The sequence below is a fragment of the Entelurus aequoreus genome, linkage group LG08 (assembly GCF_033978785.1).
Source record: "Entelurus aequoreus isolate RoL-2023_Sb linkage group LG08, RoL_Eaeq_v1.1, whole genome shotgun sequence".
Classification (NCBI taxonomy): Eukaryota; Metazoa; Chordata; class Actinopteri; order Syngnathiformes; family Syngnathidae; genus Entelurus; species Entelurus aequoreus.
This window is the reverse complement of record NC_084738.1, coordinates 63,011,649-63,038,535: the sequence shown is the minus strand read 5'-3', so window position 1 is coordinate 63,038,535 and position 26,887 is coordinate 63,011,649. Positions and strand designations below refer to the sequence as shown.

General features: G+C 40.6%; 1 protein-coding gene across 1 annotated transcript; it reads right to left on the bottom strand.

Annotated features, from left to right (window-relative positions):
• Nucleotides 1-1,178: 1,178 nt before the first annotated feature.
• LOC133656417 (laminin subunit gamma-3-like) lies at nucleotides 1,179-15,422 on the bottom strand. The gene is made up of 2 exons (XM_062057499.1): nucleotides 15,330-15,422; nucleotides 1,179-1,941 (listed from the first exon to the last, which is right to left on the bottom strand). The coding sequence occupies exon 2, from the start codon at nucleotides 1,653-1,655 to the stop codon at nucleotides 1,179-1,181; it is 477 nt and encodes a 158-aa protein (XP_061913483.1). The 5' UTR covers nucleotides 1,656-1,941; nucleotides 15,330-15,422.
• Nucleotides 15,423-26,887: the final 11,465 nt, after the last annotated feature.

Here is a 26,887-nt window from a genome sequence, read left to right as displayed (position 1 = left end):
GGTTGAGGGAATTCGGATACTGGATTGTGAAGTGCATGGACTGGCTCTGCCACCAAGTCACATTTGGAGTCAGACATCTGGAGCTGATTGACAGGTGAGTGATCTGGCACTCTGGCATTGATTAGCTTAGCCTGTGGAAGACTGTTGTGAATCTGTTGTCATTCGAGGATATCTTTGATTATTTATGGAAATGTTTTATTCTCACGGTAATAGAAATACGGAAATAGTGCGTCTCTTGACAGCTCCATACATAAAGTGTACTTTTGCCTCTAAATACCAGACAATATTTCAAGGGACGTTCGACAACCCCAGGTTTTTTTTACATGGTATCAGTGTAGAAATATACAGTAGCACTCATTCATAGGTTATCAGTCTATAAATAAACCTATGAATAAACCACACGCTTCTACAGGAACCAAAAGTTCCAGGAACTAAAGTTTTCCAGGAACTTAGAGTTCCTGAACTTTTGGTGTAAAAAGGTCAATTTTTGACTGTACAGTCAAAGGTATCATGATAGCTACAGTTTAAAACTGGAATAAATTAAACTGATATCAGAATTTTTGGTTGAACGGTTTCACGGGACAGGTTGCCAATCTGTGTTGCGGTTCTCTTACCCAGGCGAAGTGTAAGGTTGAGGGAATTCGGACACTGGATTGTGAAGTGCATGGACTGGCTCTGCCACCAAGTCACATTTGGAGTCAGACATCTGAAGCTGATTGACAGGTGAGTGATCTGGCACTCTTGCATTGATTATCTTAGCCTGTGGAAGACTGTTGTGAATCTGTTGTCATTCGAGGATATCTTTGATAATTTATGGACGTTTTTTATTCTCACGGTAATAGAAATACGGGAAAAGTGCGTCCCTTGACAGCTCAATACATAAAGTGTACTTTTGCCTCTAAATACCGGACAATATTTCAAGGGACGTTTGACAACCCCAGTTTTTTTTATATGGTATCAGTGTAGAAATATACAGTAGCACTCATTCATAGGTTATCAGTCAATGAATAAACCTATGAATAAACCACACGCTTCTACAGGAACCAAAAGTTCCAGGAACTAAAGTTTCCAGGAACTCAAAGTTACTGAAGGTTTGGGGTAAAAAGGCCAACTGTTGACTGTACAGTCAAAGGTATCATGATAGCTAGAGTTTAAAACAGGCATAAATTAAACTGATCTCATAATTTTTGAGGTTGAACGGTTTTACGGAACAGGTTGCCAAAAAGCAAAACATTGAAATCAGGTTGTGTTGCGGTTCTCTTACCCAGGCGAAGTGTGAGGTTGACAGAGTTCGGATACTGGACTGCGAAGTGCATGGACTGGCTCTGCCACCACGTCGACTCGTCGTTTCTGTGGAAGTCCGTCAGCAAGGCGGCGCCGTGGCTCAGGTTCGGGTCCGACGAGTCGCAGGTGTGGCACGAACGATCGGACGCCGTCTGCATGCAGTACTCCTCGGGCGGCGAGCCGCACACGTTGGACGCCTCCACGCTGCGATTGAAGGCCACGTTCTCAAACCTGGGCATGCAGCGGCCGGGGGCGCCCTCCGCGTCGTAGCAGGAGTCCATGGAGGCCCCGACCAGAGGGTGGAGGAGTGCCAGGAGATGAAACCAGACGGCGGGATGCGCAAACATTTCTACACGAGGCTTCAATCGCATGGAGGGCAACTTTCCGCATGCACACTTCACACAAACTTTCACACCCGACTCTTACTTTGATGCCGAGATGAAAACAGACAAAAACCACCCTGGAGCCAAATCACACCAGCCGTGTAGAAAGAAGCTTGTCCAAGTCCTCAGTCCTCAACATGTGGAGGCCGATGCAGGGAACGCCTCTCTTCAGGGCCAGCCCGAGACAGTACAGAGGAGGGTCTGGGGTCGGGTGGGGAGGGTGTCTCATCAGTGGGGGGGTACAACGTTAGACCGTGGACATTCCCTCCATCTGCTGGTGAAGGAGGAGAAGAAGAAGAAGAACCACATCAAAGCCTTCATGAGGAGTACGAGAGGATCATTTGAGATCAGAAAAATAAACTCTTTGAAAACTTGCAACACAAACATTCCATCAGGCTAGAAGGAAAACTTGACATGAATCACAATACAGCAACAAATGTATTAATGAAACTCAAATGTGCTGTTCCTAAAACACACTGTTTGTATTTATAAACATACACTGACAATTGGGTATGGGTAGCTTTCACTTTAAAACCAATACCATACTAAAAGCTGGGAATTGATACTGGTACTGTTGAGTACTAATACATGTTAATTGTTTAATAACAAAAACATTTTTAATTCAAAATTCAACACAAATGATGAGAACTGTGGTGTCCAGTTGTTATATCTTGTTTTACATGTATGAGCCTCATTTGCAAGTATTATATAGTAGACTTTGCATGCAGTTCCAATTCCAATACGCTAGATGGCAGTAGTGTATAGGCCAGACCTGGGCAAATTAAGGCCCGTTGAGCTTTTCAATCCGGCCCGCCGGACATTCCCCCTAATTTTTTTTTGATCTTTAAGATCGAAATTGTAGTTGCCGTTATGACTGCAAGTCTTGAACTATGACCACATCACACAAACTCTCAAATCCCTTCACTGGCTTCCTGTTCCACTCAGGATTGAATTCAAAATCTCCCTACTAACTCACCAGTGCCTCCATGGAAATGCCCCCGTCCACCTTAAAGAACTGCTCACCCCCAAATCCTCCACACGACACCTCCGCTCCAAACAGGCTAACCTCCTCCAACCTCCAAGGACAAAGCTACGAACCATGGGAGACCGGGCTTTCTGCTCCGCTGCTCCCAGTCTGTGTAGCGCTCTCCCTGACCACCTGAGGGCACCTCAGACTGTGGATGCTTTTAAATAAGGCTTAAAAACCCATCTTTTTAGAAAAAACCTTTTTATAGATTTTCATAGATATGCATGCTGGTTCTAGCTATTGGGCTGTTTCTAGTTTTATATTTTATTTATTTTTATTATCTTTTATTATTATTATTATTATTACTAATTTTTTTTTTTCACACTGTGGCACTTTTAGGTTGTTTGCTCAACGTAAAGTGCTTTACAAAAAAAAATCTATTATTATTATTATTATTATACAAAGTATTTCAATGGTTGGAATCTGCGCTTTTGCATGATATACTAGTTACTATGATAATCTAATAAATTACTACGGTAATTGAATTAGTTACTATGGTAATCTAATTAGTTACTATGGTAATCTAAGTCACAGCAGCTCAGACGAGGCACCAAGCAGTGTGGGTGGGGAGCGTTTCCACAGTGTTTCCAGAGTGGCCAGCCTGAAATGCGGGTGTCAGGGTGTCATTTTGCTGTTTGTTGCATTTTTGTTGCGTTTCGGTCGATTGTAAAATATGTCGATCGAGAGGGGGTGTGACGTTCATATGTTGTCAATATTCAGTGTTTTATCCTTCGTAGTTAATATTGTAAATCCCACATTCTTTATTTTCATGTACGTTCTGGGTGTCTCATTCAGTAACAAAAACGTAAAATACCATTCTGTTTTTTAAGGCGGTCTGTCCTAATTTGTAAAAAAAAAAAATAACATTCAAATCAGACATTATTGTGAGGTTTTGTATTAGTGTTCCTAAAAATCAGATATACCGGCCCCCGGACACATTTTTGTCCCTAAAATAAATGATAAATGATAAATGGGTTATACTTTAAAATATGGCCTCCCAAGTCAAAATAATGGCCCAGGCCTGGTACAGGCAGCGGTGTGTTGCTGTATTCCAAAAGTAGTCTTTGCCATTAAGTTGAATGTGCCAGCCTTGTCTTTTGTTGAGGCCTAGAAAGTCTTTATATTGTAATTACTGTACTCATTACACATCGGATGTTTGATTGTAACCATAAATACATTAAAATGTATTTAACTATTAATAGAAAACTGTATCATTTAGTTGGCCACATGCGTGGACAGCACCTTTTAGCTCTTATTTCCAAAATTGTGTACACTACTGAATTGGGGTCTTATGGCCTCTTATGTGTACACTTATACTGTCATCTGGTGGTGTCAGAAGAGTATAACATACAATGGAATTTGGAAAAAAAAAGTGTAAAAATAAGAATTAGCATGTCACTAAACATGAAGTACACGTTTGTGTACTTATGGACTAAGTACATCATATAAAAATATGATTCTTAGTTTTTTATTGTAATTAGGGTCCAATAAGCCCAAATAGCAAAGATAAATAAAAAAAGCATGTAAACAAACAGCTTGAGCCTTAAGAGGATATGGAACAAAATACCAGAGTGTTAGTAATTGCTATGAAATTCTTTCTCCTTTTCAGATATGTTATGAAAAATGTAAAATTCGTGATTTACCATGTTGTAACTGCTTGCATGTTTGAGATAAACTTAAACCATAAACCGTCTTAGTTGTAGTTTTAATGACCAAATTTGGAAGTGTTGAAATCGCCATGTAAAATTGCTAATGCTAATCAGTAGCATGTGTATGGCGGAGGTAATGTAAATTATCATCGAGCTAAACAGTTCAGCCTCACTGTACTTTTTAGTGTTTTCTATCAGGCATGCTAGCTGTGTTGGCATGGGAAATTGCAACATTTCCTCGAGGCTTTCCGTCCGGCTGAAACCTCGCTAAGCGCTTGTTTCCAAGTGCCTAGTCTGCAAGTGGACGCGACGTCACGTGCAACAAACGTATAGAAATATCGTACCATTTGATTTCACGTGAGATGGTACCCTGTAGTACAGGGGGAATTATACCTATAAAAATTGTACCTATAAAAGTACCAAATTCTGTACCCATCCCTACTGCCGGCCTATAGTGCAAAAGCAAAGAAATTGTGAGTATCAAAAATGTTTTTTCTTTATGTTTGAATAGTCCAACAGTCAAATGTTTGTGACACCTTGTATTTTTCTTTAAGAAAAAGAAGATCATTTTTCCAATAAAGACATTAAAACATTTTGTTGGGCAGGGGTCCTAAAATTGTATACATTTTCATTTCCTGTAATTTTTCCCCCAACAATTAATATTTCATCAACCTTTGATTAAGACCAGTGTTTCTTAACCATTGTTGGTCCGTGAGCGCCCCCATAGGGCCACGGAAAAATATGTGTTTCTCAGCTTTGGTCAGTATTTGGTCGTAATACATTTTTCCACCACGTGTGGCAGTAGTGACAATATCAAACAAACAGAAGAAGTCTGGAGCTAAAGTCGTAAACATGTTTCTTAAGCGTAAACAATATAACTAAAGTGGTGAAGCTGTATTTTCTTTTGTACTTTATTTGTTTTGACAGTTTATTTCAGAAACATGTCTTTAATTTAGTTTAAAAAATATTTAAGCACTGCAAAATTGTAGTTTTCATCAATTTTCATCAGTGCCTTTTGAAGTATATTGGATTATATTAGTATTTAATTTTTTAATCAGCCTGACCTAAGCCTTAATAGTAATGTTTGTGATCAACACATGATTTCATAACGTTTGACAAAATGTAACCTTCTAAATTGAGGCATTTGCTGAAGTAATTGTGTTTGAATGCTCCAATGCTGAAGTTGAACTGAAATCCTGGAATTTTTTTTGTTGAAGTAGAGCACACAATTCCCAAACAGGCTGAATATTTTGAAGTTGGAACAGTTTGAATCAGATGAAAATTGTGGACATTTTGGAACTTTGAAGAATGTCCCATTGATTTAAATGGGAATTTCCCCAAAATTTGGAAAATTCAGGAAAAGCGGGAATTTTTTGGAAAATGGTAAAAAAAAAAAAAACCTTGAATGGTCTGAATGAGTTGAAATGGTTGGTTTTTAAATTTTCAAATCGGTTGAGAAATGTTGAAGTAGTAACATGTTGAATTGAGAAACGGTATTACGTAATTCCTGGAATTTCGGGAAAACAGCATTTTTCCAGTTCAAAAAATAACTTTGTTTTTTGTCCTAATTAAGAGGAATTTTTTGACGGTAGAACGGTCGAAAAATGTGGGAGGAGTAGTCGCCAGAAAAAAGGGTGGAAATAGGGCTTTGGAAAACCAGGAATTCTGGAAAATCCTGGAATATTTTTGAACTTGGAAAAAGAGGAGTTAGAATTTACAGGATGGTGGAATATGTTGAAGGTGGAATGGTAGGTTAAAACATGTGGAAATGGTGAACGTTTGAAAAATGGCCAATTCATTTCAAATGGGAAATCTGGGAATTTTTGCTGTAAAGCAGCTGCAGTACATCCAAAATGCTGCTGCTCGAGTCCTGATTAGAACCAGGAAATATGAAACAACTACTCTTATATTCATACTACATTCTGTCAGCATTTCAGTCCAACTTCAGCATTGGCGCATTCGCACGCAATTCCTTCAGGAGTTGCCTCGTCTCGTTGTTAAAGAGTTCCGGTCGGACGGGTTTTTGCGGGACACATTTCGGGTGTTGTTGCTCTGAGAAGCCACGGATGTATCAATACTGCTCGCTTGCTAATAAGAAAAAGTCTGAATGTCATTTAAAACAATTAGCTTCATAATTTGACACTCCTTCGACTTCCGTCCTTACACGTTACAATATTTCTTCGACAAAAACGCGGAAGTGATATTCAGTTTGCGAGACTTAAATTGAGTAATGTTGGCGGTTTTTGGAGGTTTCTTGCCAGGGCTTCATGGGCACCATTAGCTGCATTGTTAGCCACCTCGTACTATTACAAATTAAAATGGATAAAACAAGAAAAAACATACGTGTTCTTGTATTGCATAGGGATTGTGGATGATAGGCAGAATTCCCAAACAAGTGCGGTTCCCCTTTAAAGAAACAGGAAGTGGTGTACCGTCAAGAAGGGAGAGGAACAGGAAGTGAGACACACCTTGGAACTGGGAAGAAGAACTACAGAAACCAAAGGCGCATGAACAAAATATGGAGGCTCCATGTTCGATAAAAACCGAGAGAAACATCCGTGACATACACTATGAACAATATGAACTTGAAGTGCCATCCCATTCCTAACCCATAGGGTTTAATAGGATGCGGGTCCATCTTTTGCAAGCTATTACAGCTTCAACTCTTCTGGGAAGGCTGTCCACAAGGTCGCGGAGTATGTTTATAGGAATTTTCCACCATTCTTCCAAAAGCGCATTGGTGAGGTCAGACACTGATAATGGTCGAGAAGGCCTGGCTCTCAGTCTCCGTTCTAATTCATCCCAAAGGTGTTCTATCGGGTTCAGGTCAGGACTCTGTCATCCATGTCTTTATGGACCTTGCTTTGTGCACTGGTGCACAGTCATGTTGGAAGAGGAAGGGGCCCGCTCCAAACTGTTCCCACAAGGTTGGGAGCATGGAATTGTCCAAAATATTTTGGTATCCTGGAGCATTCAAAGTTCCTTGCACTGGAACTAAGGGGCTAAGCCCAACTCCTGAAAAACAACCCCACACCATAATTCCTCCGGTGACCCCTCTCTGTCAGTTTACGTGGCCTACCACTTCGTGGCTGAGTTGCTGTTGTTCCCAAACTCTTCAATTTTCTTATAATAAAGCCAGCAGTTGACTTTGAAACGCCGGAGCACTGCTCAGGAGCTTGTTTCTTGAAATGATGGCAGTGTTTGGAAGTTTCTTCTATAAAGTCAAGCTGTTTGGCTCTCAGTCACATGTCATACATTTTTTATTGTCGTTTTCTTTGTTTTTCAATATCCCAAGTGGAGGAGTTCAAGTATCTCAGATTCTTGTTCACGAGTGAGGGAAGAGTGGATCGTGAGATCGACAGGTGGATCGGTGCGGCGTCTTCAGTAATGCGGACGCTGTATCGATCCGTTGTGGTGAAGAAGGAGCTGAGCCGGAAGGCAAAGCTCTCAATTAACCGGTCGATCTACGTTGCCATCCTCACCTATGGTCATGAGCTCTGGGTTATGACCGAAAAGACAAGCTCACGGGTACAAGCGGCCGAAATGAGTTACATCCGGGAGGATGACACATCGAGAGAAGCCAGATGAGGTGGTTCGGGAATCTGGTCAGGATGCCACCCGAACGTCTCCCTAGGGTGGTGTTTAGGGCACGTCTGACCGGTCGGAGGCCACGGGGAAGACCCAGGACACATTGGGAAGACTATGTCTCCAGGCTGGCCTGGGAACGCCTCAGGATCTAGACTAAATGGCTGGGGAGAAGGAAGTCTGGGCTTCTCTGCTTAGGCTGCTACCCCTGCGACCCGACCTCAGGTAAGCGGAAGAAGATGGATGGATGGATGGATATTCCAAGATGGTAAATAATTCCGAAAGCTCCACGAGAGCTCACAGAGATCAATAACGCCCAACTCCTGAAAAACAAACCCCCCACCATACTTCCTCCGCTGATCCCTCTCTGTCAGTTTCCGTGGCTGAGTTGCTGCTGTTCCCAAACTCTTCCGTTTTCTTATAATAAGCCAACCATTGACTTTGGAATATTTAGGACCGAGGAAATTTCACGACTGGATTTGTTGCACAGGTGGCATCCTATGACAGTTCCACGCTGGAAATCACTGAGCTCCTGAAAGCGGCCCATTCTTTCACAAATGTTTGTAGAAACAGTCTCCATGCCTAAGTGCTTGATTTTATACACCTGTGGCCGGGCCAAGTGATTAGGACACCTGATTCTCATCATTTGGATGGGTGGCCAAGTACTTTTGGCAATATAGTGTACGTCCCAGAAACTTTGGCACAAGTTTTTTTTGTTGGTTGTGTTTTTTGTTATGAATCCTGACACTGCCCGGACTTCAATTTGACAACTTTGCCCTGTGGATTTTGGACTCGTCGGCAAACATTTCTTCAGAAGTCATTTTTAAAAGGTAAGCGTGAGAGAGCAGCAAATCAATTATAACCAGGCTGGAACAAAGTGTTTTTGGACACACCTGCTGCTGCTGTTGTACTGTTTTCCTGCCTGGCGGCCATCTTGTCCTCCCGGTGCTCAGCCACACTTCACATCCAAAACACACCTGCTGGCCAAATTCCCTTTTGTTGCTCCGTTCCTGCACCAAAACCCTGCTAATTAACTTGAGTTACTGTAGCAAAACGCAGAAGCTCCGCTCAGGAGCTTGTTTCTTGAAATGGTGGCGGCGTTATGAAGTTTCCTCAATAAAGTCAAGCTGTTTGGCTCTCAGTCAAATATACATTTTTTATTGTCCTTTCTTTCCGTTTTTCAAAAACATATTCCAAGACGGTGAGTCATTCCGAAAGCTCCACGAGAGCTCGCCGAGATCAATAATGCCCAACTCCTGGAAAACAACCCCATACCATAATTTCTTCGCTGACCCCTCTCTGCTGACCCCTCTCTCAGTTAATGTGGCCTACCACTTCGTGGCTGAGTTGCTGTTGTTCCCAAACTCTTCAATTTTCTTATAATAAAGCCAGCAGTTGACTTTTGAAATGCCGAAGCTCTGCTCAGGATCTTGTTTCTTGAAATGGTGGCGGCGTTATGAAGTTTCCTCAATAAAGTCAAGCTGTTTGGCTCTCTGTCAAATATACATTTATTATTGTCCTTTCTTTCCATTTTTCAAAAGAATATTCCAAGACGGTGAGTCATTCCGAAAACTCCACGAGAGCTCGCCGAGATCAATAATGCCCAACTACTGAAAAACAACCCCACAAAATAATTCCTCTGCTGACCCCCCCCTGTCAGTTTACTTGGCCTACCACTTCGTGGCTGAGTTGCTGTTGTTCCCAAACTCTTCAATTTTCTTATAATAAAGCCAGCAGTTGACTTTTGAAATGCCGAAGCTCTGCTCAGGATCTTGTTTCTTGAAATGGTGGCGGCGTTATGAAGTTTCCTCAATAAAGTCAAGCTGTTTGGCTCTCTGTCAAATATACATTTTTTATTGTCCTTTCTTTCCATTTTTCAAAAGAATATTCCAAGACGGTGAGTCATTCCGAAAACTCCACGAGAGCTCGCCGAGATCAATAATGCCCAACTACTGAAAAACAACCCCACAAAATAATTCCTCTGCTGACCCCCCTCTGTCAGTTTACTTGGCCTACCACTTTGTGGCTGAGTTGCTGTTGTTCCCAAACTCTTCAATTTTCTTAAAATAAAGCCGGCAGTTGACTTTTGAAACGTCGAAGCTCTGCTCGGGAGCTTGTTTCTTGAAATGATGGTGGCGTTTGGAAGTTTCTCAATAAAGTCAAGCTGTTTTGCTCACAGTCACATGTCATACATTTTTTTTATTGTCCTTTCTTTCTGTTTTTCAAAAAAAATGTTCCAAGACGGTGAGTCATTCCGAAAGCTCCACGAGAGCTCGCCGAGATCAATAATGCCCAACTCCTGGAAAACAACTCCACACCATAATTCCTCCGCTGACCCCCCTCTGTCAGTTTACGTGGCCTACCACGTCGTGGCTGAGTTGCTGTTGTTCCCAAACTCTTCAATTTTCTTATAATAAAGCCGGCAGTTGACTTTTGAAATGCCGAAGCTCTGCTCAGGAGCTTGTTTCTTGAAATGATTGCGGTGTTCGGAAGTTTCCTCGATAAAGTCAAGCTGCTTGGCTCTCAGTCAAATATACATTTTTTATTGTCCTTTCTTTCCGTTTTTCAAAAGAATATTGCAATACGGTGAGTCATTCCGAAAGCTCCACGAGAGCTCACAGAGATCAATAATGTGTTGGAGTGTGTGCCAATGAGTCCATGAACAAGATGAAGAGAGGATAAAAAAATAAATTAGGCTATTGCCTTAAGAACACAAAAACAGTGAGGTTGGACGGATGCGTTCGGATGGTGAACGTTTATGATCCATGGGGGATTTACAGCAAAGTTATGCACATACCTCCGTGTGATGGCTGTGATTTATTGAGGCTGTCTGCTCTCAGGCAGCCGCTTTGTAAAAGGGCTGATTCCTTTGCTGCACTTAAAACGTCCTTTCTTCCGAACTTGTGTTGTATTGAAATTATATATAACGATAATGTTACGCCTTCTCGATACGAACGCAGAAAAAGACAATTTTCCAAATAAAAGTGGCACTAAAAACATCTATGAAGGTTTTTTTTCCCCCAGGATGAAGTTGCTAATGTTGCTCTGGAGAGGGAAGTCTGCGGGTCTCTACTGGAGCTGTTGTCCCCGCGACCCGATTCCGGATAAGTGGTTGAAGATGGATGGATGAGGCGATCATGACCACGATTGTGGCAGTTATTAATGCCGCACACACACCCCCTTCTTGAAACCTTCGGGTGGGTAATCAATAGAGCCCTTACCATCTCCTTCCATGGGTAGCTCAGGGACACCACAGCCCCCAAACCTGGCTCTTCCCCTGCCCTCTGTTAGTCTTCCTTCACCGAGGGCGCTGATGGCACCGTCCGCCCTCCCGTATCGGCACATGGCTCCTGGGCTACTGCACAGGCTGCCGACGCTGACCCAAGTGGCCAGAGGCGCTGGATCGGGTCGACGGCTTTCCTCACTTGCCATCCTTGTGCGTCTGTCGCCCACAGCAACCGTCCCGACTTCTGCAGTAGAAGACCCGTCTTGCAGGTCCAAAGCTTCCATTCATCCCACTGGCACCTACACTACGTCAGGTCCAGCAAAACTCCACGTGCAGTATATCCCACTGGGTTAGGACGCTCAGCCTTGGCAACGTTCCCCAACGACACATACCTTTACTGGCTTGTAGTACATGGTTGAATGCAAGACTCTGTGCTTACATTTTATCAAAACATGCGTGCGGCATCATTAAAGGCCTACTGAAATGAAATTGTTTTATTTAAACGGGGATAGCAGATCCATTCTGTGTCATACTTGATCATTTTGCGATAGTGCCATATTTTTGCTGAAAGGATTTAGTAGGGAACATCGACGATAAAGTTTCGCAACTTTTGGTCGCTGATAAAAAAGCCCTGCCTGTACCGGAAGTAGCGTGACGTCGCAGGTTGAAAGGCTCCTCACATTTCCCCATTGTTTACAATGCAGCGAGAGCCATTCGGACCGAGAAAGCGACGATTACCCCATTAATTTGAGCGAGGATGAAAGATTTGTGGATGAGGAACGTGAGAGTGAAGGACTAGAGTGCAGTGCAGGACGTATCTTTTTTCGCTTAGGTACAAGGGTTCATTGGATTCCACACTTTCTCCTTTTTCTATTGTGGATCACGGATTTGTATTTTAAACCAACTCGGATACTATATACTCTTGAAAATGAGAGTCGAGAACGCGAAATGGACATTCACAGTGACTTTTATCTCCACGACAATACATCGGCGAAACACTTTAGCTACGGAGCTAACGTGATAGCATCGGGCTTAACTGCATATAGAAACAAAAGAAATAAGCCCCTGACTGGAAGGATAGACAGAAAATCAACAATACTATTAAACCATGGACCTGTAACTACACGGTTAATGCTTTCCAGCCTGGCGAAGCTTAACAATGCTGTTGCTAACAATGCCATTGAAGCTAACTTAGCTACGGGACTTCACGGAGCTATGCTAAAAACATTAGCTATCCACCTACGCCAGCCCTCATCTGCTCATCAACACCCGTGGTCACCTGCGTTCCAGCGATCGACGGTGCGACGAAGGACTTCACCCGATCACCGATATGGTCGGCGGCTAGTGTCGGATAGCGCGTCTGCTATCCAAATCAAAGTCCTCCTGGTTGTGTTGCTGCAGCCAGCCGCTAATACACCGATCCCACCTACAACTTTCTTCTTTGCAGTCTTCAATGTTCATTAAACAAATTGCAAAAGATTCACCAACACAGATGTCCAGAATACTGTGGAATTTTGCGATGAAAACAGAGCTTTTTGTATTGGATACAATGGTGTCCGAATACTTCCGTTTCAACCATTGACGTCACGCGCAAACATCATCATATCTAGACGTTTTCAACCGGAAGTTCCCCGGGGAATTTAAAATTGCACTTTATAAGTTAAGCCGGCCGTATTGGCATGTGTTGCAATGTTAAGATTTCATCATTGATCATTGATTGATATATAAACTATCAGACTGCGTGGTCGGTAGTAGTGGGTTTCAGTAGGCCTTTAACTGCCACAATCGTGGTCATGATCGCCTCACTTGGTACATGTTGGTGTGTTCACGGCATTTTCAGACTGGTAAGTTTGAATCGACGCATGTTTTATTCACGTACACACGTAGCATTTAGTAGGCTGTTAGCGTTAGCCAAACTAGCCACAGGCGACAAACATACCGTATTTTCTGAACCATAGGGCGCACCGGATTATAAGGCGCAATGCAGATAAATTGTCTATTTGACCTGTTTTCACATATAAGGCGCACCGGATTATAGAGAGCAATAAAGGAGTCATAATAATATAATTTTTTTCTAAAAACACTTCCTTGTGGTCTGTAATGGTGATTCTTTGGTCAAAATTTTGCATAGATGATGTTTTACAGATCTTCAAGACCCTTTCTAACAGTCGCTTCAGGATGCGCCGTTTTGTGGGCGGTCTTATTTACGTGGCTCACGTCATCTTTGTTGTAGCGGTGTAGCGTGCAAGGACGGCAGTGGAAGAAGTGTCAAAAGATGGAGCTAACTGTTTTAATGACATTCAGACTTTACTTCAATCAATAACGGAGCAGCATCTCTTCATCCGGAAACAACAACAAGGTCGGAAATGTGTCCCGTGAAAAACCGTCCGAACGGAACTCTCTAATAACTAAAGTTCCTTGGGTGAATAATGTAAACTCACTACACCGGTATGTTTTAGCACTTTCATGGCGAATTTACTGACAGATATAAGAAAGAACTTTACACTACTTTATACTAGAAATGGCAACAGTGGAGGATGAATGTCCCATAACAAGAAGATAAAGAAAAAGAAGAAGCTTATCGACTATGGTGTCGGCACAGACTACAAAGGCGGACCCGCGCAAATCTTCAGGATTCATGCAGATCCAAAATATACATCAGCAGGTACCAGAAGGTAAGAAAAGTTGCTTTTGCATAATAATGCGAAACAAGACGCCACATAATGTCTTACCTTAAACACACCATAATAATACTCATATGTTGAAGCACAGTGCAATCCATCAAGTGGTGCGGCTTCATAGCTTACCAAAGTCAAACTAAAATATTTTAATCGATTTTTGAGCGCCATGTGTAATGTTCTATATTTTCAATGGAACATACAAAATGTGGGTGTTGTTTACTTGAGTCATGTTGCCATCGTATTGCAGTCCACACTTCTCTCTTATGTTTGACTGCCATCTACTGGTCACACTTGTTAAGGTCCACTCTTCTACTTCAAAAGGGACACACGGACAACTCATGATTCCCAATTGATCAACTTTTTTATTTTCCAACTTGAAGCATTGTTGCTTTCATTTCAGTTGAATTTACATTTTTAATCAGGTTGTAAACCTTCAAAACATAGAAACAAAGATGCTAACAATGTAACCAGCTCAGTGTCCTAGTGGTTAGAGTGTCCGCCTTGAGATCGTAGGTCGTGAGTTCAAACCCCGGCCGAGTCATACCAAAGACTATAAAAATGGGACCCATTACCTCCCTGCTTGACACTCAGCATCAAGGGTTGGAATTGGGGGTCAAATCACCAAAAACGATTCCCGGGCGTGGCCACCGCCGCTGCCCACTGCTCCCCTCATCTCCCAAGGGGTGATCAAGGGTGATGGGTCAAATGCAGAGAATAATTTCGCCACACCTAGTGTGTGTGAGACAATCATGGGTACTTGAACTTAACATTAATTACACAGGTATTTTTCAAACAATGTTTTACAAATACTTTTAAACCTCTGAATAATGTTTTAAACTTTATACTTTTAAACAATGATTTAAACAAACACATTGCTTGTAAAATGAATATAGACATTTTAAATTAAATGCATGTAAGTGAACTAGCGAATTAATTGACCATTTTAAATGAATTAAAGAATTAACTTAAATCAATTGAATGGAACAAGCAGGTTAAATAAACTGAACTAAATTCATTCAACAATTCGAGTAATTAAAGGGAATAAAGAAACTACACGAATGGCTACGAGCTTGTAGATCGTCTCTTTTTCTCAAAGTCTTTTAAACTATTAACATTCTAAATTCAAGCTTCATTTTTAGCAAGAGTTAAACAAACATGAATTTGTCCTTTTAACTTTGCATTAATCTTTTGTGCTTTTAACTTTAAACATTAAAACCGTAAGCTTTGACTTTAAACATTTTAACTTTAACCATTTGCCATTTTAACTTAAGCTTAACCCATTTACGTGTGCCTAAAATGTTAAACATCTGGTCAAACACAGTATGCAATCAATGCTCAAAGTGAAATACAGTAGTGCAGTGGTTCAACCTGAACTCAGCAATTCAAACAAACAAATTAAGATAGTTGAGTGAGCAAATTATGAAGCTCGCAGGTTCATGTTAAGCATATCTAAGTAAGCATTTCGACCGTCATCAAATGAACAAGCATACTCACCGACCATTGTTGTGTTTGGAGAAACTTGTAGAGTAGATCTTGCGGTTGAGGCTGCTTGCTGCCCTTCCTTGCATGCAGCTTGTTTGGTGAACAAGTCTCACTGAACCTCCTTTCCTTGTCAGGTGCCTTCAATCGGTCATTTGGCGGCCATTTTCCATTGGCATTCTGGGAATTGTAGTTCTCATTGGTAGTTTTCCACCATGTTGAGCAGTCAAGAGATTCAAGATTGTTTATTGTCATATGCACAGTTAAACAGACAGTTTGCCGTACAGTGAAAATCTTACTTTGCTAGTCCACCCTTCAACAAGTCCCACGGTACTTAGCTAAAATAAAAAATAAAAAATGTACAGTTTAGCAGTTTAAAATAAGGTATAACAAAAAGAAGTATAAGCCATATACAAAGCACAGTGAGGAAAATAACATTATTGCACATTCTGATTCACAGTCAACAGTATAAATATGGAGGTGACATTGGGTCTTTAGTGATCAAAGGTGAAAATTGTCTACAGTTCGGGGGTGGTCATAGTAGCTGTCTTTTGTTCAAAAGATAAAAGTAAAAAGGGGGGGAATGATTTTGGTGATTTAACCCCCAATTCCAACCCTTGATGCTGAGTGCCAAGCAGAGAGGTAATGGGTCAGGGCCTGGATTTGAACTCACAACCTACCGATCTCAAGTCAGACACTCTAACCACCAGGCCACTGAGTAGGTTGTGTGTTCTGAGAATTGTGAGACACACAAACCTGATGGCCTGTGTGTAGAAACTGTTTGTCAGTCTCGTAGTCCTGGCTTTCAGGCTCATGTATCTTCTGCCGGATGGTAGGAGGCTGAAGAGACTGTGCTGGGGGTGTGTACTGTCCTTTATTATGTTGTGTGTTCTCCTGGTGGCCTTGGTAGAGTACATGTCCTGTAGTGAGGGGAAGGCTGCTCCTGATATGTACTGAGCAGTTTTAATCACTCGCTGGAGTGCCTTCCTGTCCTTAGCAGCGCAGTTTCCATACCAGACCGTGATTGAGCTGGTAAGGACCCTCTCAACCGTACTTCTATAGAAATTGCTGAGAATTTTGGGTGGCATGCCAAATTTTCTCAGCCTTCTTAGGAAGTACAGTCGCTGCTGGGCTTTCTTTATTGTTTGTTGGGTGTTGTGAGCCCAGGTGAGGTCCTCGCTGATGTGGGTCCCGAGGAATTTAAAGGTTTTCACCCTGTCCACCTCTGTCTCCCCTATGTACAAAGGTGTGTACTGTGCACTCCTTCTCCGTGGGTCAATAATCATTTCCTTGTTCTTGTCTGTGTTCAAGGAGAGATTATTATCCTGACACCAGGCCAGCAGTTCCCCTACCTCCCTTCTGTACGCTGCTTCAGCTCCCCCGGTGATCAGTCCGACGACTGTAGTATCATCTGCAAACTTGATGATACTGGTGTTGTTCTGGGAGGCCACACAGTCATGTGGGAAGAGGGTGTACAACAGGGGGCTCAGCAAGCAGCCTTGGGGGGTCCCTGTGCTTAGAACCTTTGTGCCTGATTTCCGGTTGCCGACTCTGACTGACTGGGGTCGGTTTGTGAGAAAGTTCAGCACCCAGTCAAAGAGAGCCGATGTCAGACCAACAGTGAGGAGTTTAGCAGTGAGTTTGTGTGGGATGACCGTGTTAAAAGCAGAGCTGTAGTCGATGAATGATAGCCTGGCATAGGAGTCCTTGCCCTCCAAGTGGGTGAGGGTGGTGTGGATGACGGTGTTGACTGCATCCTCAGTGGACCGGTTCTGCCGGTAGGCAAACTGCAGAGGGTCCAGTGTGTCTGGGATGGTCTTTCTTGAAGTGTGACATGACTATCCTCTCGAAGCACTACATCACTATTGGGGTGAGTGCAACGGGGCGATAGTCATTCAGACAGGTCACAGTGTTTTTCTTTGGCAGGGGCACGATGGTGGTGGTCTTGAAGCAGGTGGGCACAACAGCTTGTGCTAGTGGCAAGTTGTATATGTCAGCAAGTACGTCAGCCAGCTCTGATGAACAGACCCTGAGGGCTCGGCCAGGGATGTTGTCTGGGCCGGCTGCCTTCCGTGGGTTTGTTCTCCTCAGAACTGTACGTACCTCTGCTGTTGTCACAGTGAGTGGTGGGTCCTGCATGCGCTCCGTGGTCAGAACCCCTCTCTGTTGGTTGGTGTTGGGGACCTCGAAGCGGGCGTAGATGGAGCATGGATTGACACTTGACTGACACTTCTGAGTTTTTAACTCCACACTTATCATTACACCATGTACCAAATAAAATTGCTTTAAAAAGCCGTAGATTTCTCGCAATGACCCTTGACGGACTTTGCATTCTGAAATTCTTCACCGGTATAAAAACTGACTCCATTGATGAGATATAGACAAATTTGGCTTCGGTTTACTCAAACCTCTTGTCCATTGGATGTGCTCATACGGATCAATGCCATGAAATGTACTTTTTTTTTTTGTGGTAGCGATCCCATCTTGACTAACTGGGTTAATATAAGTGTTTACAGTACAGTTGTCATTAATTTCAATTTCAGTGAATATCGCTGAAATATGAATATCTTAATATTTATATTTTCACCGAAAAATATATCGAGATATATATCGAATATCGTGTTTAAGCAAAATATATATCGAAATATACGTTTGCGTCCATAGCCCTAGTACCGTCCAGTATAAAGTGGTTGCCAGCAGATTGTGCTGAAGTCGTACTTCATGGAAACTACTTAAATAGGTTTGGCACAATTCCACTAACACAATCGGACACAAACATGATACTAATCAATAGGACACAAACATGATACTAATAACAATACTAGATTTTATTTGTAAAAGCACTTTACATTGAACTAACAACCTCAAAGTGCTACAGTGCATTTAAAAAAAAACAACGCTAGAACCACAAATAGCTGCCCCCAACAATTAAAATAAATAGTAAAAAAATAAAAACTAGAACAGCCTAATAGCTAGAACTAGCACACATATATCTAAAAACAAGGCTTTTTTTTTTTTTTTAAAAAGAAGGGTTTTTAAGCCTTTTTTTTAAAAGCATTCACAATCTGTGGTGCCCTCAGGTGGTCAGGGAGAGCGTTCCTCAGACTGGGAGCGGCGGAGCTCCCATGAAAACATCAGGAAAACCAAACGGTTTGTCAAAAATGTTTACTTTGTGAGGTTTTTTTGCACCTGTCAAACAAATATACATATTCTTGAAAACATATTGTGACTTTCCTTTAGTGCAGAAAGCTGTAGAGGTATCTTGGACGGCAAAACATTTTTTGCAGTGTTTGTTGTGCTGAAGTAAATTCTGCATTTGGACTGCTTGCCAAGCACCCCCCGAGGGTACAACTATTGCCTTAGTGCACCGGTGCACACTATTCCTCTATGCGATACAGACCACCGTCTCCTTAGATGAGGGTCTGTTTGTCTGAATCACTCTGCTGACTTCATCTCGGCTTCTCCTCTTTTTATCGCCGCGACAACTAGTAGACCCATATCTTTTATCTCCGCTTTTTTAACTGCAATCAGTGCAGTACCCCGACATATCCAGCTGATGGCAGTGTTGTGAAAAATCCTGTTTCTTTTTCCCCTTTTGTGATGTGGTTCAGCTGCAAAATCAGTTATTGGGTAATGATAAGTCTGAAGATAATCAACGAAAACATGTTTTTTTAACCATGATCTCTATTGGCTATCCCCAAACTTTCCTTTTAAATCATGTACTTCCTCTTTTGGCCACACCCCTTGAAGACTCAAAAGGTTCATTGCTTTATTTTGATGACCCAAGTGTCAACAATCTTGGATATTACACAAATCTTTAGACCAGTGCGTGTCAAAAATCAGCTGGCTAAATTATCCACCGGAATTTGGTTTGGAACTTGGGAAAGTGTTACTTTGAATGTCCAAGATGAGTTGAATGTGTTGAAGGTGGAATGGTTTGAATTGGTTGAAGAATGTGGGAATTGTGGAAGTTTGAAAAATGTCCCATTGATTTGGATGGGAATTTCCAAAAAATGTGGGAATTTCAGGAATTTTTTTGAAAATGTCAAAAACTTGAATGATCTGAATGAGTTGAAATGGTTGGTGTTAATATTTTTCAAATCGGTCGAGAAATATTGAAGTAGTAACATTACGGAATTCCTGGAATTTTGGGAAAACCGGCAATTTTTCCAGTTAAAAAAATTCCTAATTGAGAGTAATGTTGTGACGGTGAAACGGTTGAAATGCGTTGAACAATGTGGAAGGAGTAGTCGCCAGAAAAAAGGGTGGATTTAGGGCATTGGAAAACCAGGAATTCTGGAAAATCCTGGGATTTTTTGAACTTGGTAAAAGGGTAGTTTGAATTTCCAGATGGTGGAATGTGTTGAAGATGGAATGGTATAAATAGGTTGAAAAATGCGGAAATGCTGGAAATTTGAAAAATGGCTAATTCATTTTAAATGGGAAAAATGTCCCGGAATACCGGGAATGTATGAATGTAATAATAATTTGAATGTTTGAATGTTGAAGAGTTAAAATTTCCAGGAAAACCGGAATTTGGTTTGGAACTTGGGAAAGTGTTAGTTTGAATGTCCAAGATGAGTTGAATGTGTTGAAGGTGGAATGGTTTGAATTGGTTGAAGAATGTGGGAATTGTGGAAGTTTGAATAATGTCCCATTGATTTAAATGGGAATTTCCCAAAAATGTGGGAATTTCAGGAATTTTTTTGAAAATGGCAAAAACTTGAATGGTCTGAATGAGTTGATATGGTTGGTGTTAACATTTTTCAAATCGGTCGAGAAATGTTGAAGTAGTAACATTACGGAATTCCTGGAATTTTGGGAAAACCGGGAATTTTTCCAGTTCAAAAAATTCCTAATTGAGAGTAATGTTGTGACGGTGAAACGGTTGAAATGCGTTGAACAATGTGGAAGGAGTAGTCGCCAGAAAAAAGGGTGGATTTAGGGCATTGGAAAACCAGGAATTCTAGAAAATCCTGGGATTTTTTTTAACTTGGTAAAAGGGTAGTTTGAATTTCCTGATGGTGGAATGTGTTGAAGGTGGAATGGTATGAATAGGTTGAAAAATGCGGAAATGCTGGAAGTTTGAAAAATGGCTAATTCATTTTAAATGGGAAAAATGTCCCGGAATACCGGAAATGATCATTTGAATGTTTGAATGTTGAAGAGTTAAAATTTCCAGGAAAACCGGAATTTGGTTTGGAACTTGGGAAAGCGTTAATTTGAATGTCCAGGATGAGTTGAATGTGCTGAAGGTGGAATGGTTTGAATTTGTTGAAGAATGTGGGAATTGTGGGAGTTTGAAAAATGTCCCATTGATTTAAATGGGAATTTCCCCAAAATTTTGGGGATTTCGGGAAAAGCGGGAATTTTTTTGAAAATGGTAAAAAAAACTTGAATGGTCTGAATGAGTTGAAATGGTTGGCGTTAACATTTTTCAAATCGGTCGAGAAATGTTGAAGTAGTAACATGTTGAATTGAAAAATGGTATTACGGAATTCCTGGTATTTTGGGGAAAACCGGGAATTTTTCCAGTTCAAAAAACAACTTTGTTTTGGGTCCTAATTAAGAGGAATGTTTTGACGGTGAAACGGTTGAAATGCGTTGAACAATGGATGTGGAAGGAGAAGTCTCCAGAAAAAAGGGTGGATTTAGGGCATTAGAAAACCAGGAATTCTGGAAAATCCTGGGATTTTTTTAACTTGGTAAAAGGGTAGTTTGAATTTCCAGATGGTGGAATGTGTTGAAGGTGGAATGGTATGAATAGGTTGAACAATGCGGAAATGGTGGAAGTTTGAAAAATGGACAATTCATTTTAAATGGGAAAAATGTCCGGGAATACCGGGAATGTATGAATGTAAGAATAATTTGAATGTTTGAATGTTGAAGAGTTAAAATTTCCAGGAAAACCGGAATTTGGTTTGGAACTTGGGATAGTGTTAGTTTGAATGTCCAAGATGAGTTGAATGTGTTGAAGGTGGAATGGTTTGAATTGGTTGAAGAATGTGGGAATTGTGGAAGTTTGAAAAATGTCCCATTGATTTAAATGGGGATTTCCAAAAAATGTGGGAATTTCAAGAATTTTTTTTGAAAATGGCAAAAACTTGAATGGTCTGAATGAGTTGGTGTTAACATTTTTCAAATCGGTCGAGAAATGTTGAAGTAGTAACATTACGGAATTCCTGGGATTTTGGGAAAACCGGGAATTTTTCCAGTTCAAAAAATTCCTAAATAAGAGTAAGGTTGTGACGGTGAAACGGTTGAAATGCGTTGAACAATGTGGAAGGAGTAGTCGCCAGAAAAAAGGGTGGATTTAGGGCATTGGAAAACCAGAAATTCTGGAAAATCCTGGGATTTTTTTGAACTTGGAAAAAGGGTAGTTTGAATTTCCAAATGATGAAAGGTGTTGAAGGTGGAATGGTATGAATAGGTTGAACAATGCGGAAATGGTGGAAGTTTGAAAAATGGCCAATTCATTTTAAATGGGAAAAATGTCCCGGAAAACCGGGAATTCTGGGAAATCGGGGAATTTTTGGAATTCATCAAGGGAAAGCCTGCAATTCCCGAATAGGTTGAACAGTTTGAAGTTGGAACGGTTTGAATCGGATGAAACATGTGGAACGTAGAGCGCGCTAAAATCTGGAGATGAAGAAGAAGTTGAATAAATAGATGCATTTTGGTGTAGAAAACCATATACTATACTATTTATAGTCAATATTTTCTTCTTCCTGGGGGGGCGTAACAGAAAATATTTGAGAAGTACTGCTCTAGTTGGACTTTTTCTTCTTAAAAGCGGCCACTGTCCTCTTAATATTTGCACATTTTGTAGATGGCTGTCCGCGGTTACTTCTGCAATACTGTATATATAAAAATCACGGTCACATCACAGACATGCTGACAACGCTCCAAACAATGGCGTGCGTTTTGTTTACTTCCGGTTTCGGTCGCGCAGTTTTTGGTGATCAAAACCTTCGGTACATCGCTTGTCAATAGTGCGCAAATAATAAGCTATACATACAGTACAGGCCAAAAGTTTGGACACACCTTCTCATTCGATGTGTTTTCTTTATTTTCATGACTATTTACATTGTAGATTGTCACTGAAGGCATCAAAACTATGAATGAACACATGTGGAGTTATGTACTTAACAGAAAAAGGTGAAACAACTGAAAACATGTTTTATATTCTAGTTTCTTCATAATAGCCACCATTTGCTCTGATTACGGCTTTGCACACTCTTGGCATTCTCTCAATGAGCTTTAAAGTATTAGTCACCTGAAATGGTTTTCACTTCACAGGTGTCATAGTTTTGATGCCTTCAGTGACAATCTACAATGTAAATAGTCATGAAAATAAGGAAAACACATTGAAACGAGAAGGTGTGTCCAAACTTTTGGCAATTCAGACTGTAACGACCAGCTAAAATTAATGTTTTATGTCATACTTACCAACCTTGAGACCTCCAATATCGGGAGGTGGGGGGTCGGGGGGTGGGGGTGGGGGGGCGTGGTTGAGGGTGTGGTTATTTACAGCTAGAATTCACCAACTCGAGTAATTCATATATATTTCATATGTATATGCATATATATATATATATATATATATATATATATATATATATATATATATATATATATATATATGTATGAAATACTTGACTTTCAGTGAATTCTAGCTATATATATATATATATATATATATATATATATATATATATATATATATATATATATATATATATATATATATATATATATATATATATTTATTTTATTTACATAGAAAAAAAAATACTTGAATTTCAGTATTTCAGGCTATCCATTAGATGGCAGTATTGTCCTGTGTAACTTCTCCGTTCATGATGAGTATATCATTTCGGCAAGCTGTTTATATCGTGGGAAAGCGGACGTGAGAACAGGCTGTCCCCACTCAGTCTCAGGTCCGCATTGAGCTGGAGGGGGCGTGGCCTCCAGCTCCGGCTGAATACCGGGATTCTCCCGCTAAAAACGGGAGGGTTGGCAAGTATGTTTTATGTTCATGCGGTTTGGATTTGATGTCGGTTTTTCCCGTGTTTGCGAACACATCGTCTGCGCCTGAACGGTGATTGGCGAAAAATGAGAAGGTGGTGTTGAGAGGAAAAACCTGTTGGAATTGTGCTGTTATTTGTTACCATAAGATTGGTAATAAAAGTTAAAAAGAGTGTCAGATTTTGTTTAATTTCTTCTGGGGGCTACCATATATTATTATATTAATATAATGTGTTTTCAAGTTAAAAAAATAACCTTATTTCCAAGGTGTGGCGGTAATAAAAATGCAATGACATTTAGGGGAAAACCCTATGTACTTTCTTTCGTGAGTGCACAATGTCTAGTCGCGCCTTCCCATGGGTAACTGATGTCGCCGCCGTCAGCGTTTTCACTTAGCGACTGCAGGAGGCAGCTGCCACCTGCCTGAGTGAGGTGAGACCCGCTATCTGACAAGCTAATGAGCACCTGACAGCTTGACACGTTATTCCCGCACACCTTTTTTTTTGGGGGGGGGGGAGAAAGTTCTCAGCGACTTCACAAAGCAGTATGACACTTTTTTGTTTCCCAAAGCGTTGACGCGTCATATTCGTAGTTACCTGTCAGTCGCTGCAATGTTTTTTTTTACACCGAGCACAGACCACACAGACCAGTTTTTAATTGGATCAGGTTCAAACCGTGTGCTTGGAACAACACATGAGATGGCAACATGGTGAAGTATACCGTCTCCTTTTTTTCAGTTTGGCACTACTTACAAAAAAGTTATGGATAGCCAGTAATCTTTACAGGTGAATTTAAAGGCCTACTGAAAGCCACTACTACCGACCACGCAGTCTGATAGTTTATATATCAATGATGAAATCTAAACATTGCAACACATGCCAATATGGCTGGGTTAACTTATAAAGTGCAATTTTAAATTTCCCGCTAAACTTCCGGTTGAAAACGTCTATGTATGATGACGTATGCGCGTGACGTCAATAGTTAAACGGAAGTATCCGGACACCATTGAATCCAGTACAAAAAAGCTCTGTTTTCATCGCAAAATTCCACAGTATTCTGGACATCTGTGTTGGTGAATCTTTTGCAATTTGTTTAATGAACAATGGAGACTGCAAAGAAGAAAGTTGCAGGTGGGATCGGTGTATTAGCGGCTGGCTGCAGCAACACAACCAGGAGGACTTTGACTTGGATAGCAGACGCGCTAGCCGACGCTAGCTGCCGACCGCACGGATGATCGGGTGAAGTCCTTTGTCCTTCCGCCGATCGCTGGAACGCAGGTGAGCATGGGTGTTGATGAGCAGATGAGGGCTGGCTGGCGTAGGTGGAGCGCTAATGTTTTTATCATAGCTCTGTGAGGTCCCGTTGCTAAGTTAGCTTCAATGGCGTCGTTAGCAACAGCATTGTTAAGCTTCGCCAAGCTGGAAATTATTAACCGTGTATTTACATGTCCACGGTTTAATAGTATTGTTGATCTTCTGTCTATCCTTCCAGTCAGGGGTTTATTTATTTTGTTTCTATCTGCATTTGAGCCCGATGCTATCACGTTAGCTCAGTAGCTAAAGAGCTTTGCCGATGTATTGTCGTGGAGATAAAAGTCACTGTGAATGTCCATTTATGCGTTCTCGACACTCATTTTCAAGAGGATATAGTATCCGAGGTGGTTTAAAATACAAATCCGTGATCCACAATAGAAAAAGGAGAAAGTGTGGAATCCAATGAGCCCTTGTACCTAAGTTACGGTCAGAGCGAAAAAAGATACGTCCTGCACTGCACTCTAGTCCAGGGGTCACCAACGCGGTGCCCGCGGGCGCCAGGTCGCCCGTAAGGACCAGATGAGTCGCCCGCGGGCCTGTTCTAAAAAAAAATAAAAAAAAAAATAAAAAAAACTTTTTTTTTTTTTTTTAATTAAATCTACATAGAAAAAACACAATATACACTTTCAATCAGTGCATCAACCCAAACAACCTCCCCCATGCACACTCATCCACACCCACTCACACAAAAGAGGTTATTTCTTTCTGCTACCAATATTCTGGTTCCCACAACATAGACAACACATCTGCAAGGGACACAGTCCCTGAAGCACACATGATTGTATAGGCTGCTGGTCCACTAACATTTTCATTAATTACTATTTTTTATGTAATTATTTTTATATTGTTTTACTTTCTTTTTTATCCAAGAAAATGTTTTTTATTTATTTATCTTATTTTATTTTATTTTTTTAAAAAGGGCCTTATCTTCAACAGACCAGGTTGTCAATGAAATTAGATTTGTTTAAAGGGTTTTTTAAACCAGGCCCAGTCCAGATAATGTCCAAGTCGGACTCAGCAACACACACACCTTCATTCATGTACACAGAAAAAAATTAGGGAACACAACAGATTGCATATAATTTATAAACACAATTACATTTTCAAAATAAGCATTTATGTACAGTCCAGATTATGTCCAGGTCACTCAAATTAGGGAACACAACAACAGATATCATATAATCTATAAACATAATTATACTTTCAAAATAAGCCTTTGAGGACTTCTCATCTTTTTTAAAATGTTTTTTGGCATCATTATCGTTTTCAACCATGTAACTTTCTAAAGTTAGAAAATACTGAATAAATGTTTTAAAGAAAGTAATACTAAGTGAATATCTGTTTTTGGCCTTAAAAATAAACATTTTACCGAGTACTATAATTAAATTGACTAAATCATGATTGTCAATGAACTCTCCTAAAATAACAGAAACCATATTAAGCTTCATAAACAAACCAATCCTTAAACACATTTTTTCAACTTCCACCCAAAACAAAGACACAATATGACAATACCAAAACAAATGCAGGGTGATTCAGGCTCCTGACAACAAAATCGGCAATCATCTGACTCTGTCATATTCCATAATTTTAACATTTTCCCTGTGGGTAAGAAGTTATAAATAATTTTAATTTGAAAATAACGATTTTGCACATCGATAGTGGTTTTATAGATTAGTTTGAATATGGCATCCCATGGCAACGGGCAGTCAAAAAAGTCCTCCCATTTTCCATTTGTGTTGTATGAGGCAGCCTTCAAAGATTTCTTTATTAAATAAAAATTATATATTTTTCTATTTATTTTAGTTCCTTTTTGCCAACTATAATTTCTTATTAGAGGTTTACAAACTAATAATTTAGTAGTTCCATAATTAATTATTTGTTTCCATCTTTTCCCAATTACTCCAGTTAGTTGATCAAATGAAAAGCTTGAGCAAGCATTACCATACATAGCTCTAAATTCATCATACTTCATAATTTTACCATTCTCATAGATAATATCATTGACAAAAATGATTCCTCTTTCAAACATATTTTTCCAAAAGAAAGGCGTTCCATCTATTACAATATTAGAGTTCATCCATATTAACTGCTGCAAAATATTGTCTCTTTTTTCTGGCACATAAAATTGAAAACACCACTATGAGTGGATTGTTTCCTTTATGAACCCCGCCATGTTTCCCAGCAGACTCTCTGGGAGGGGATCACTTGTAAAAAAGGATACAATTTCTT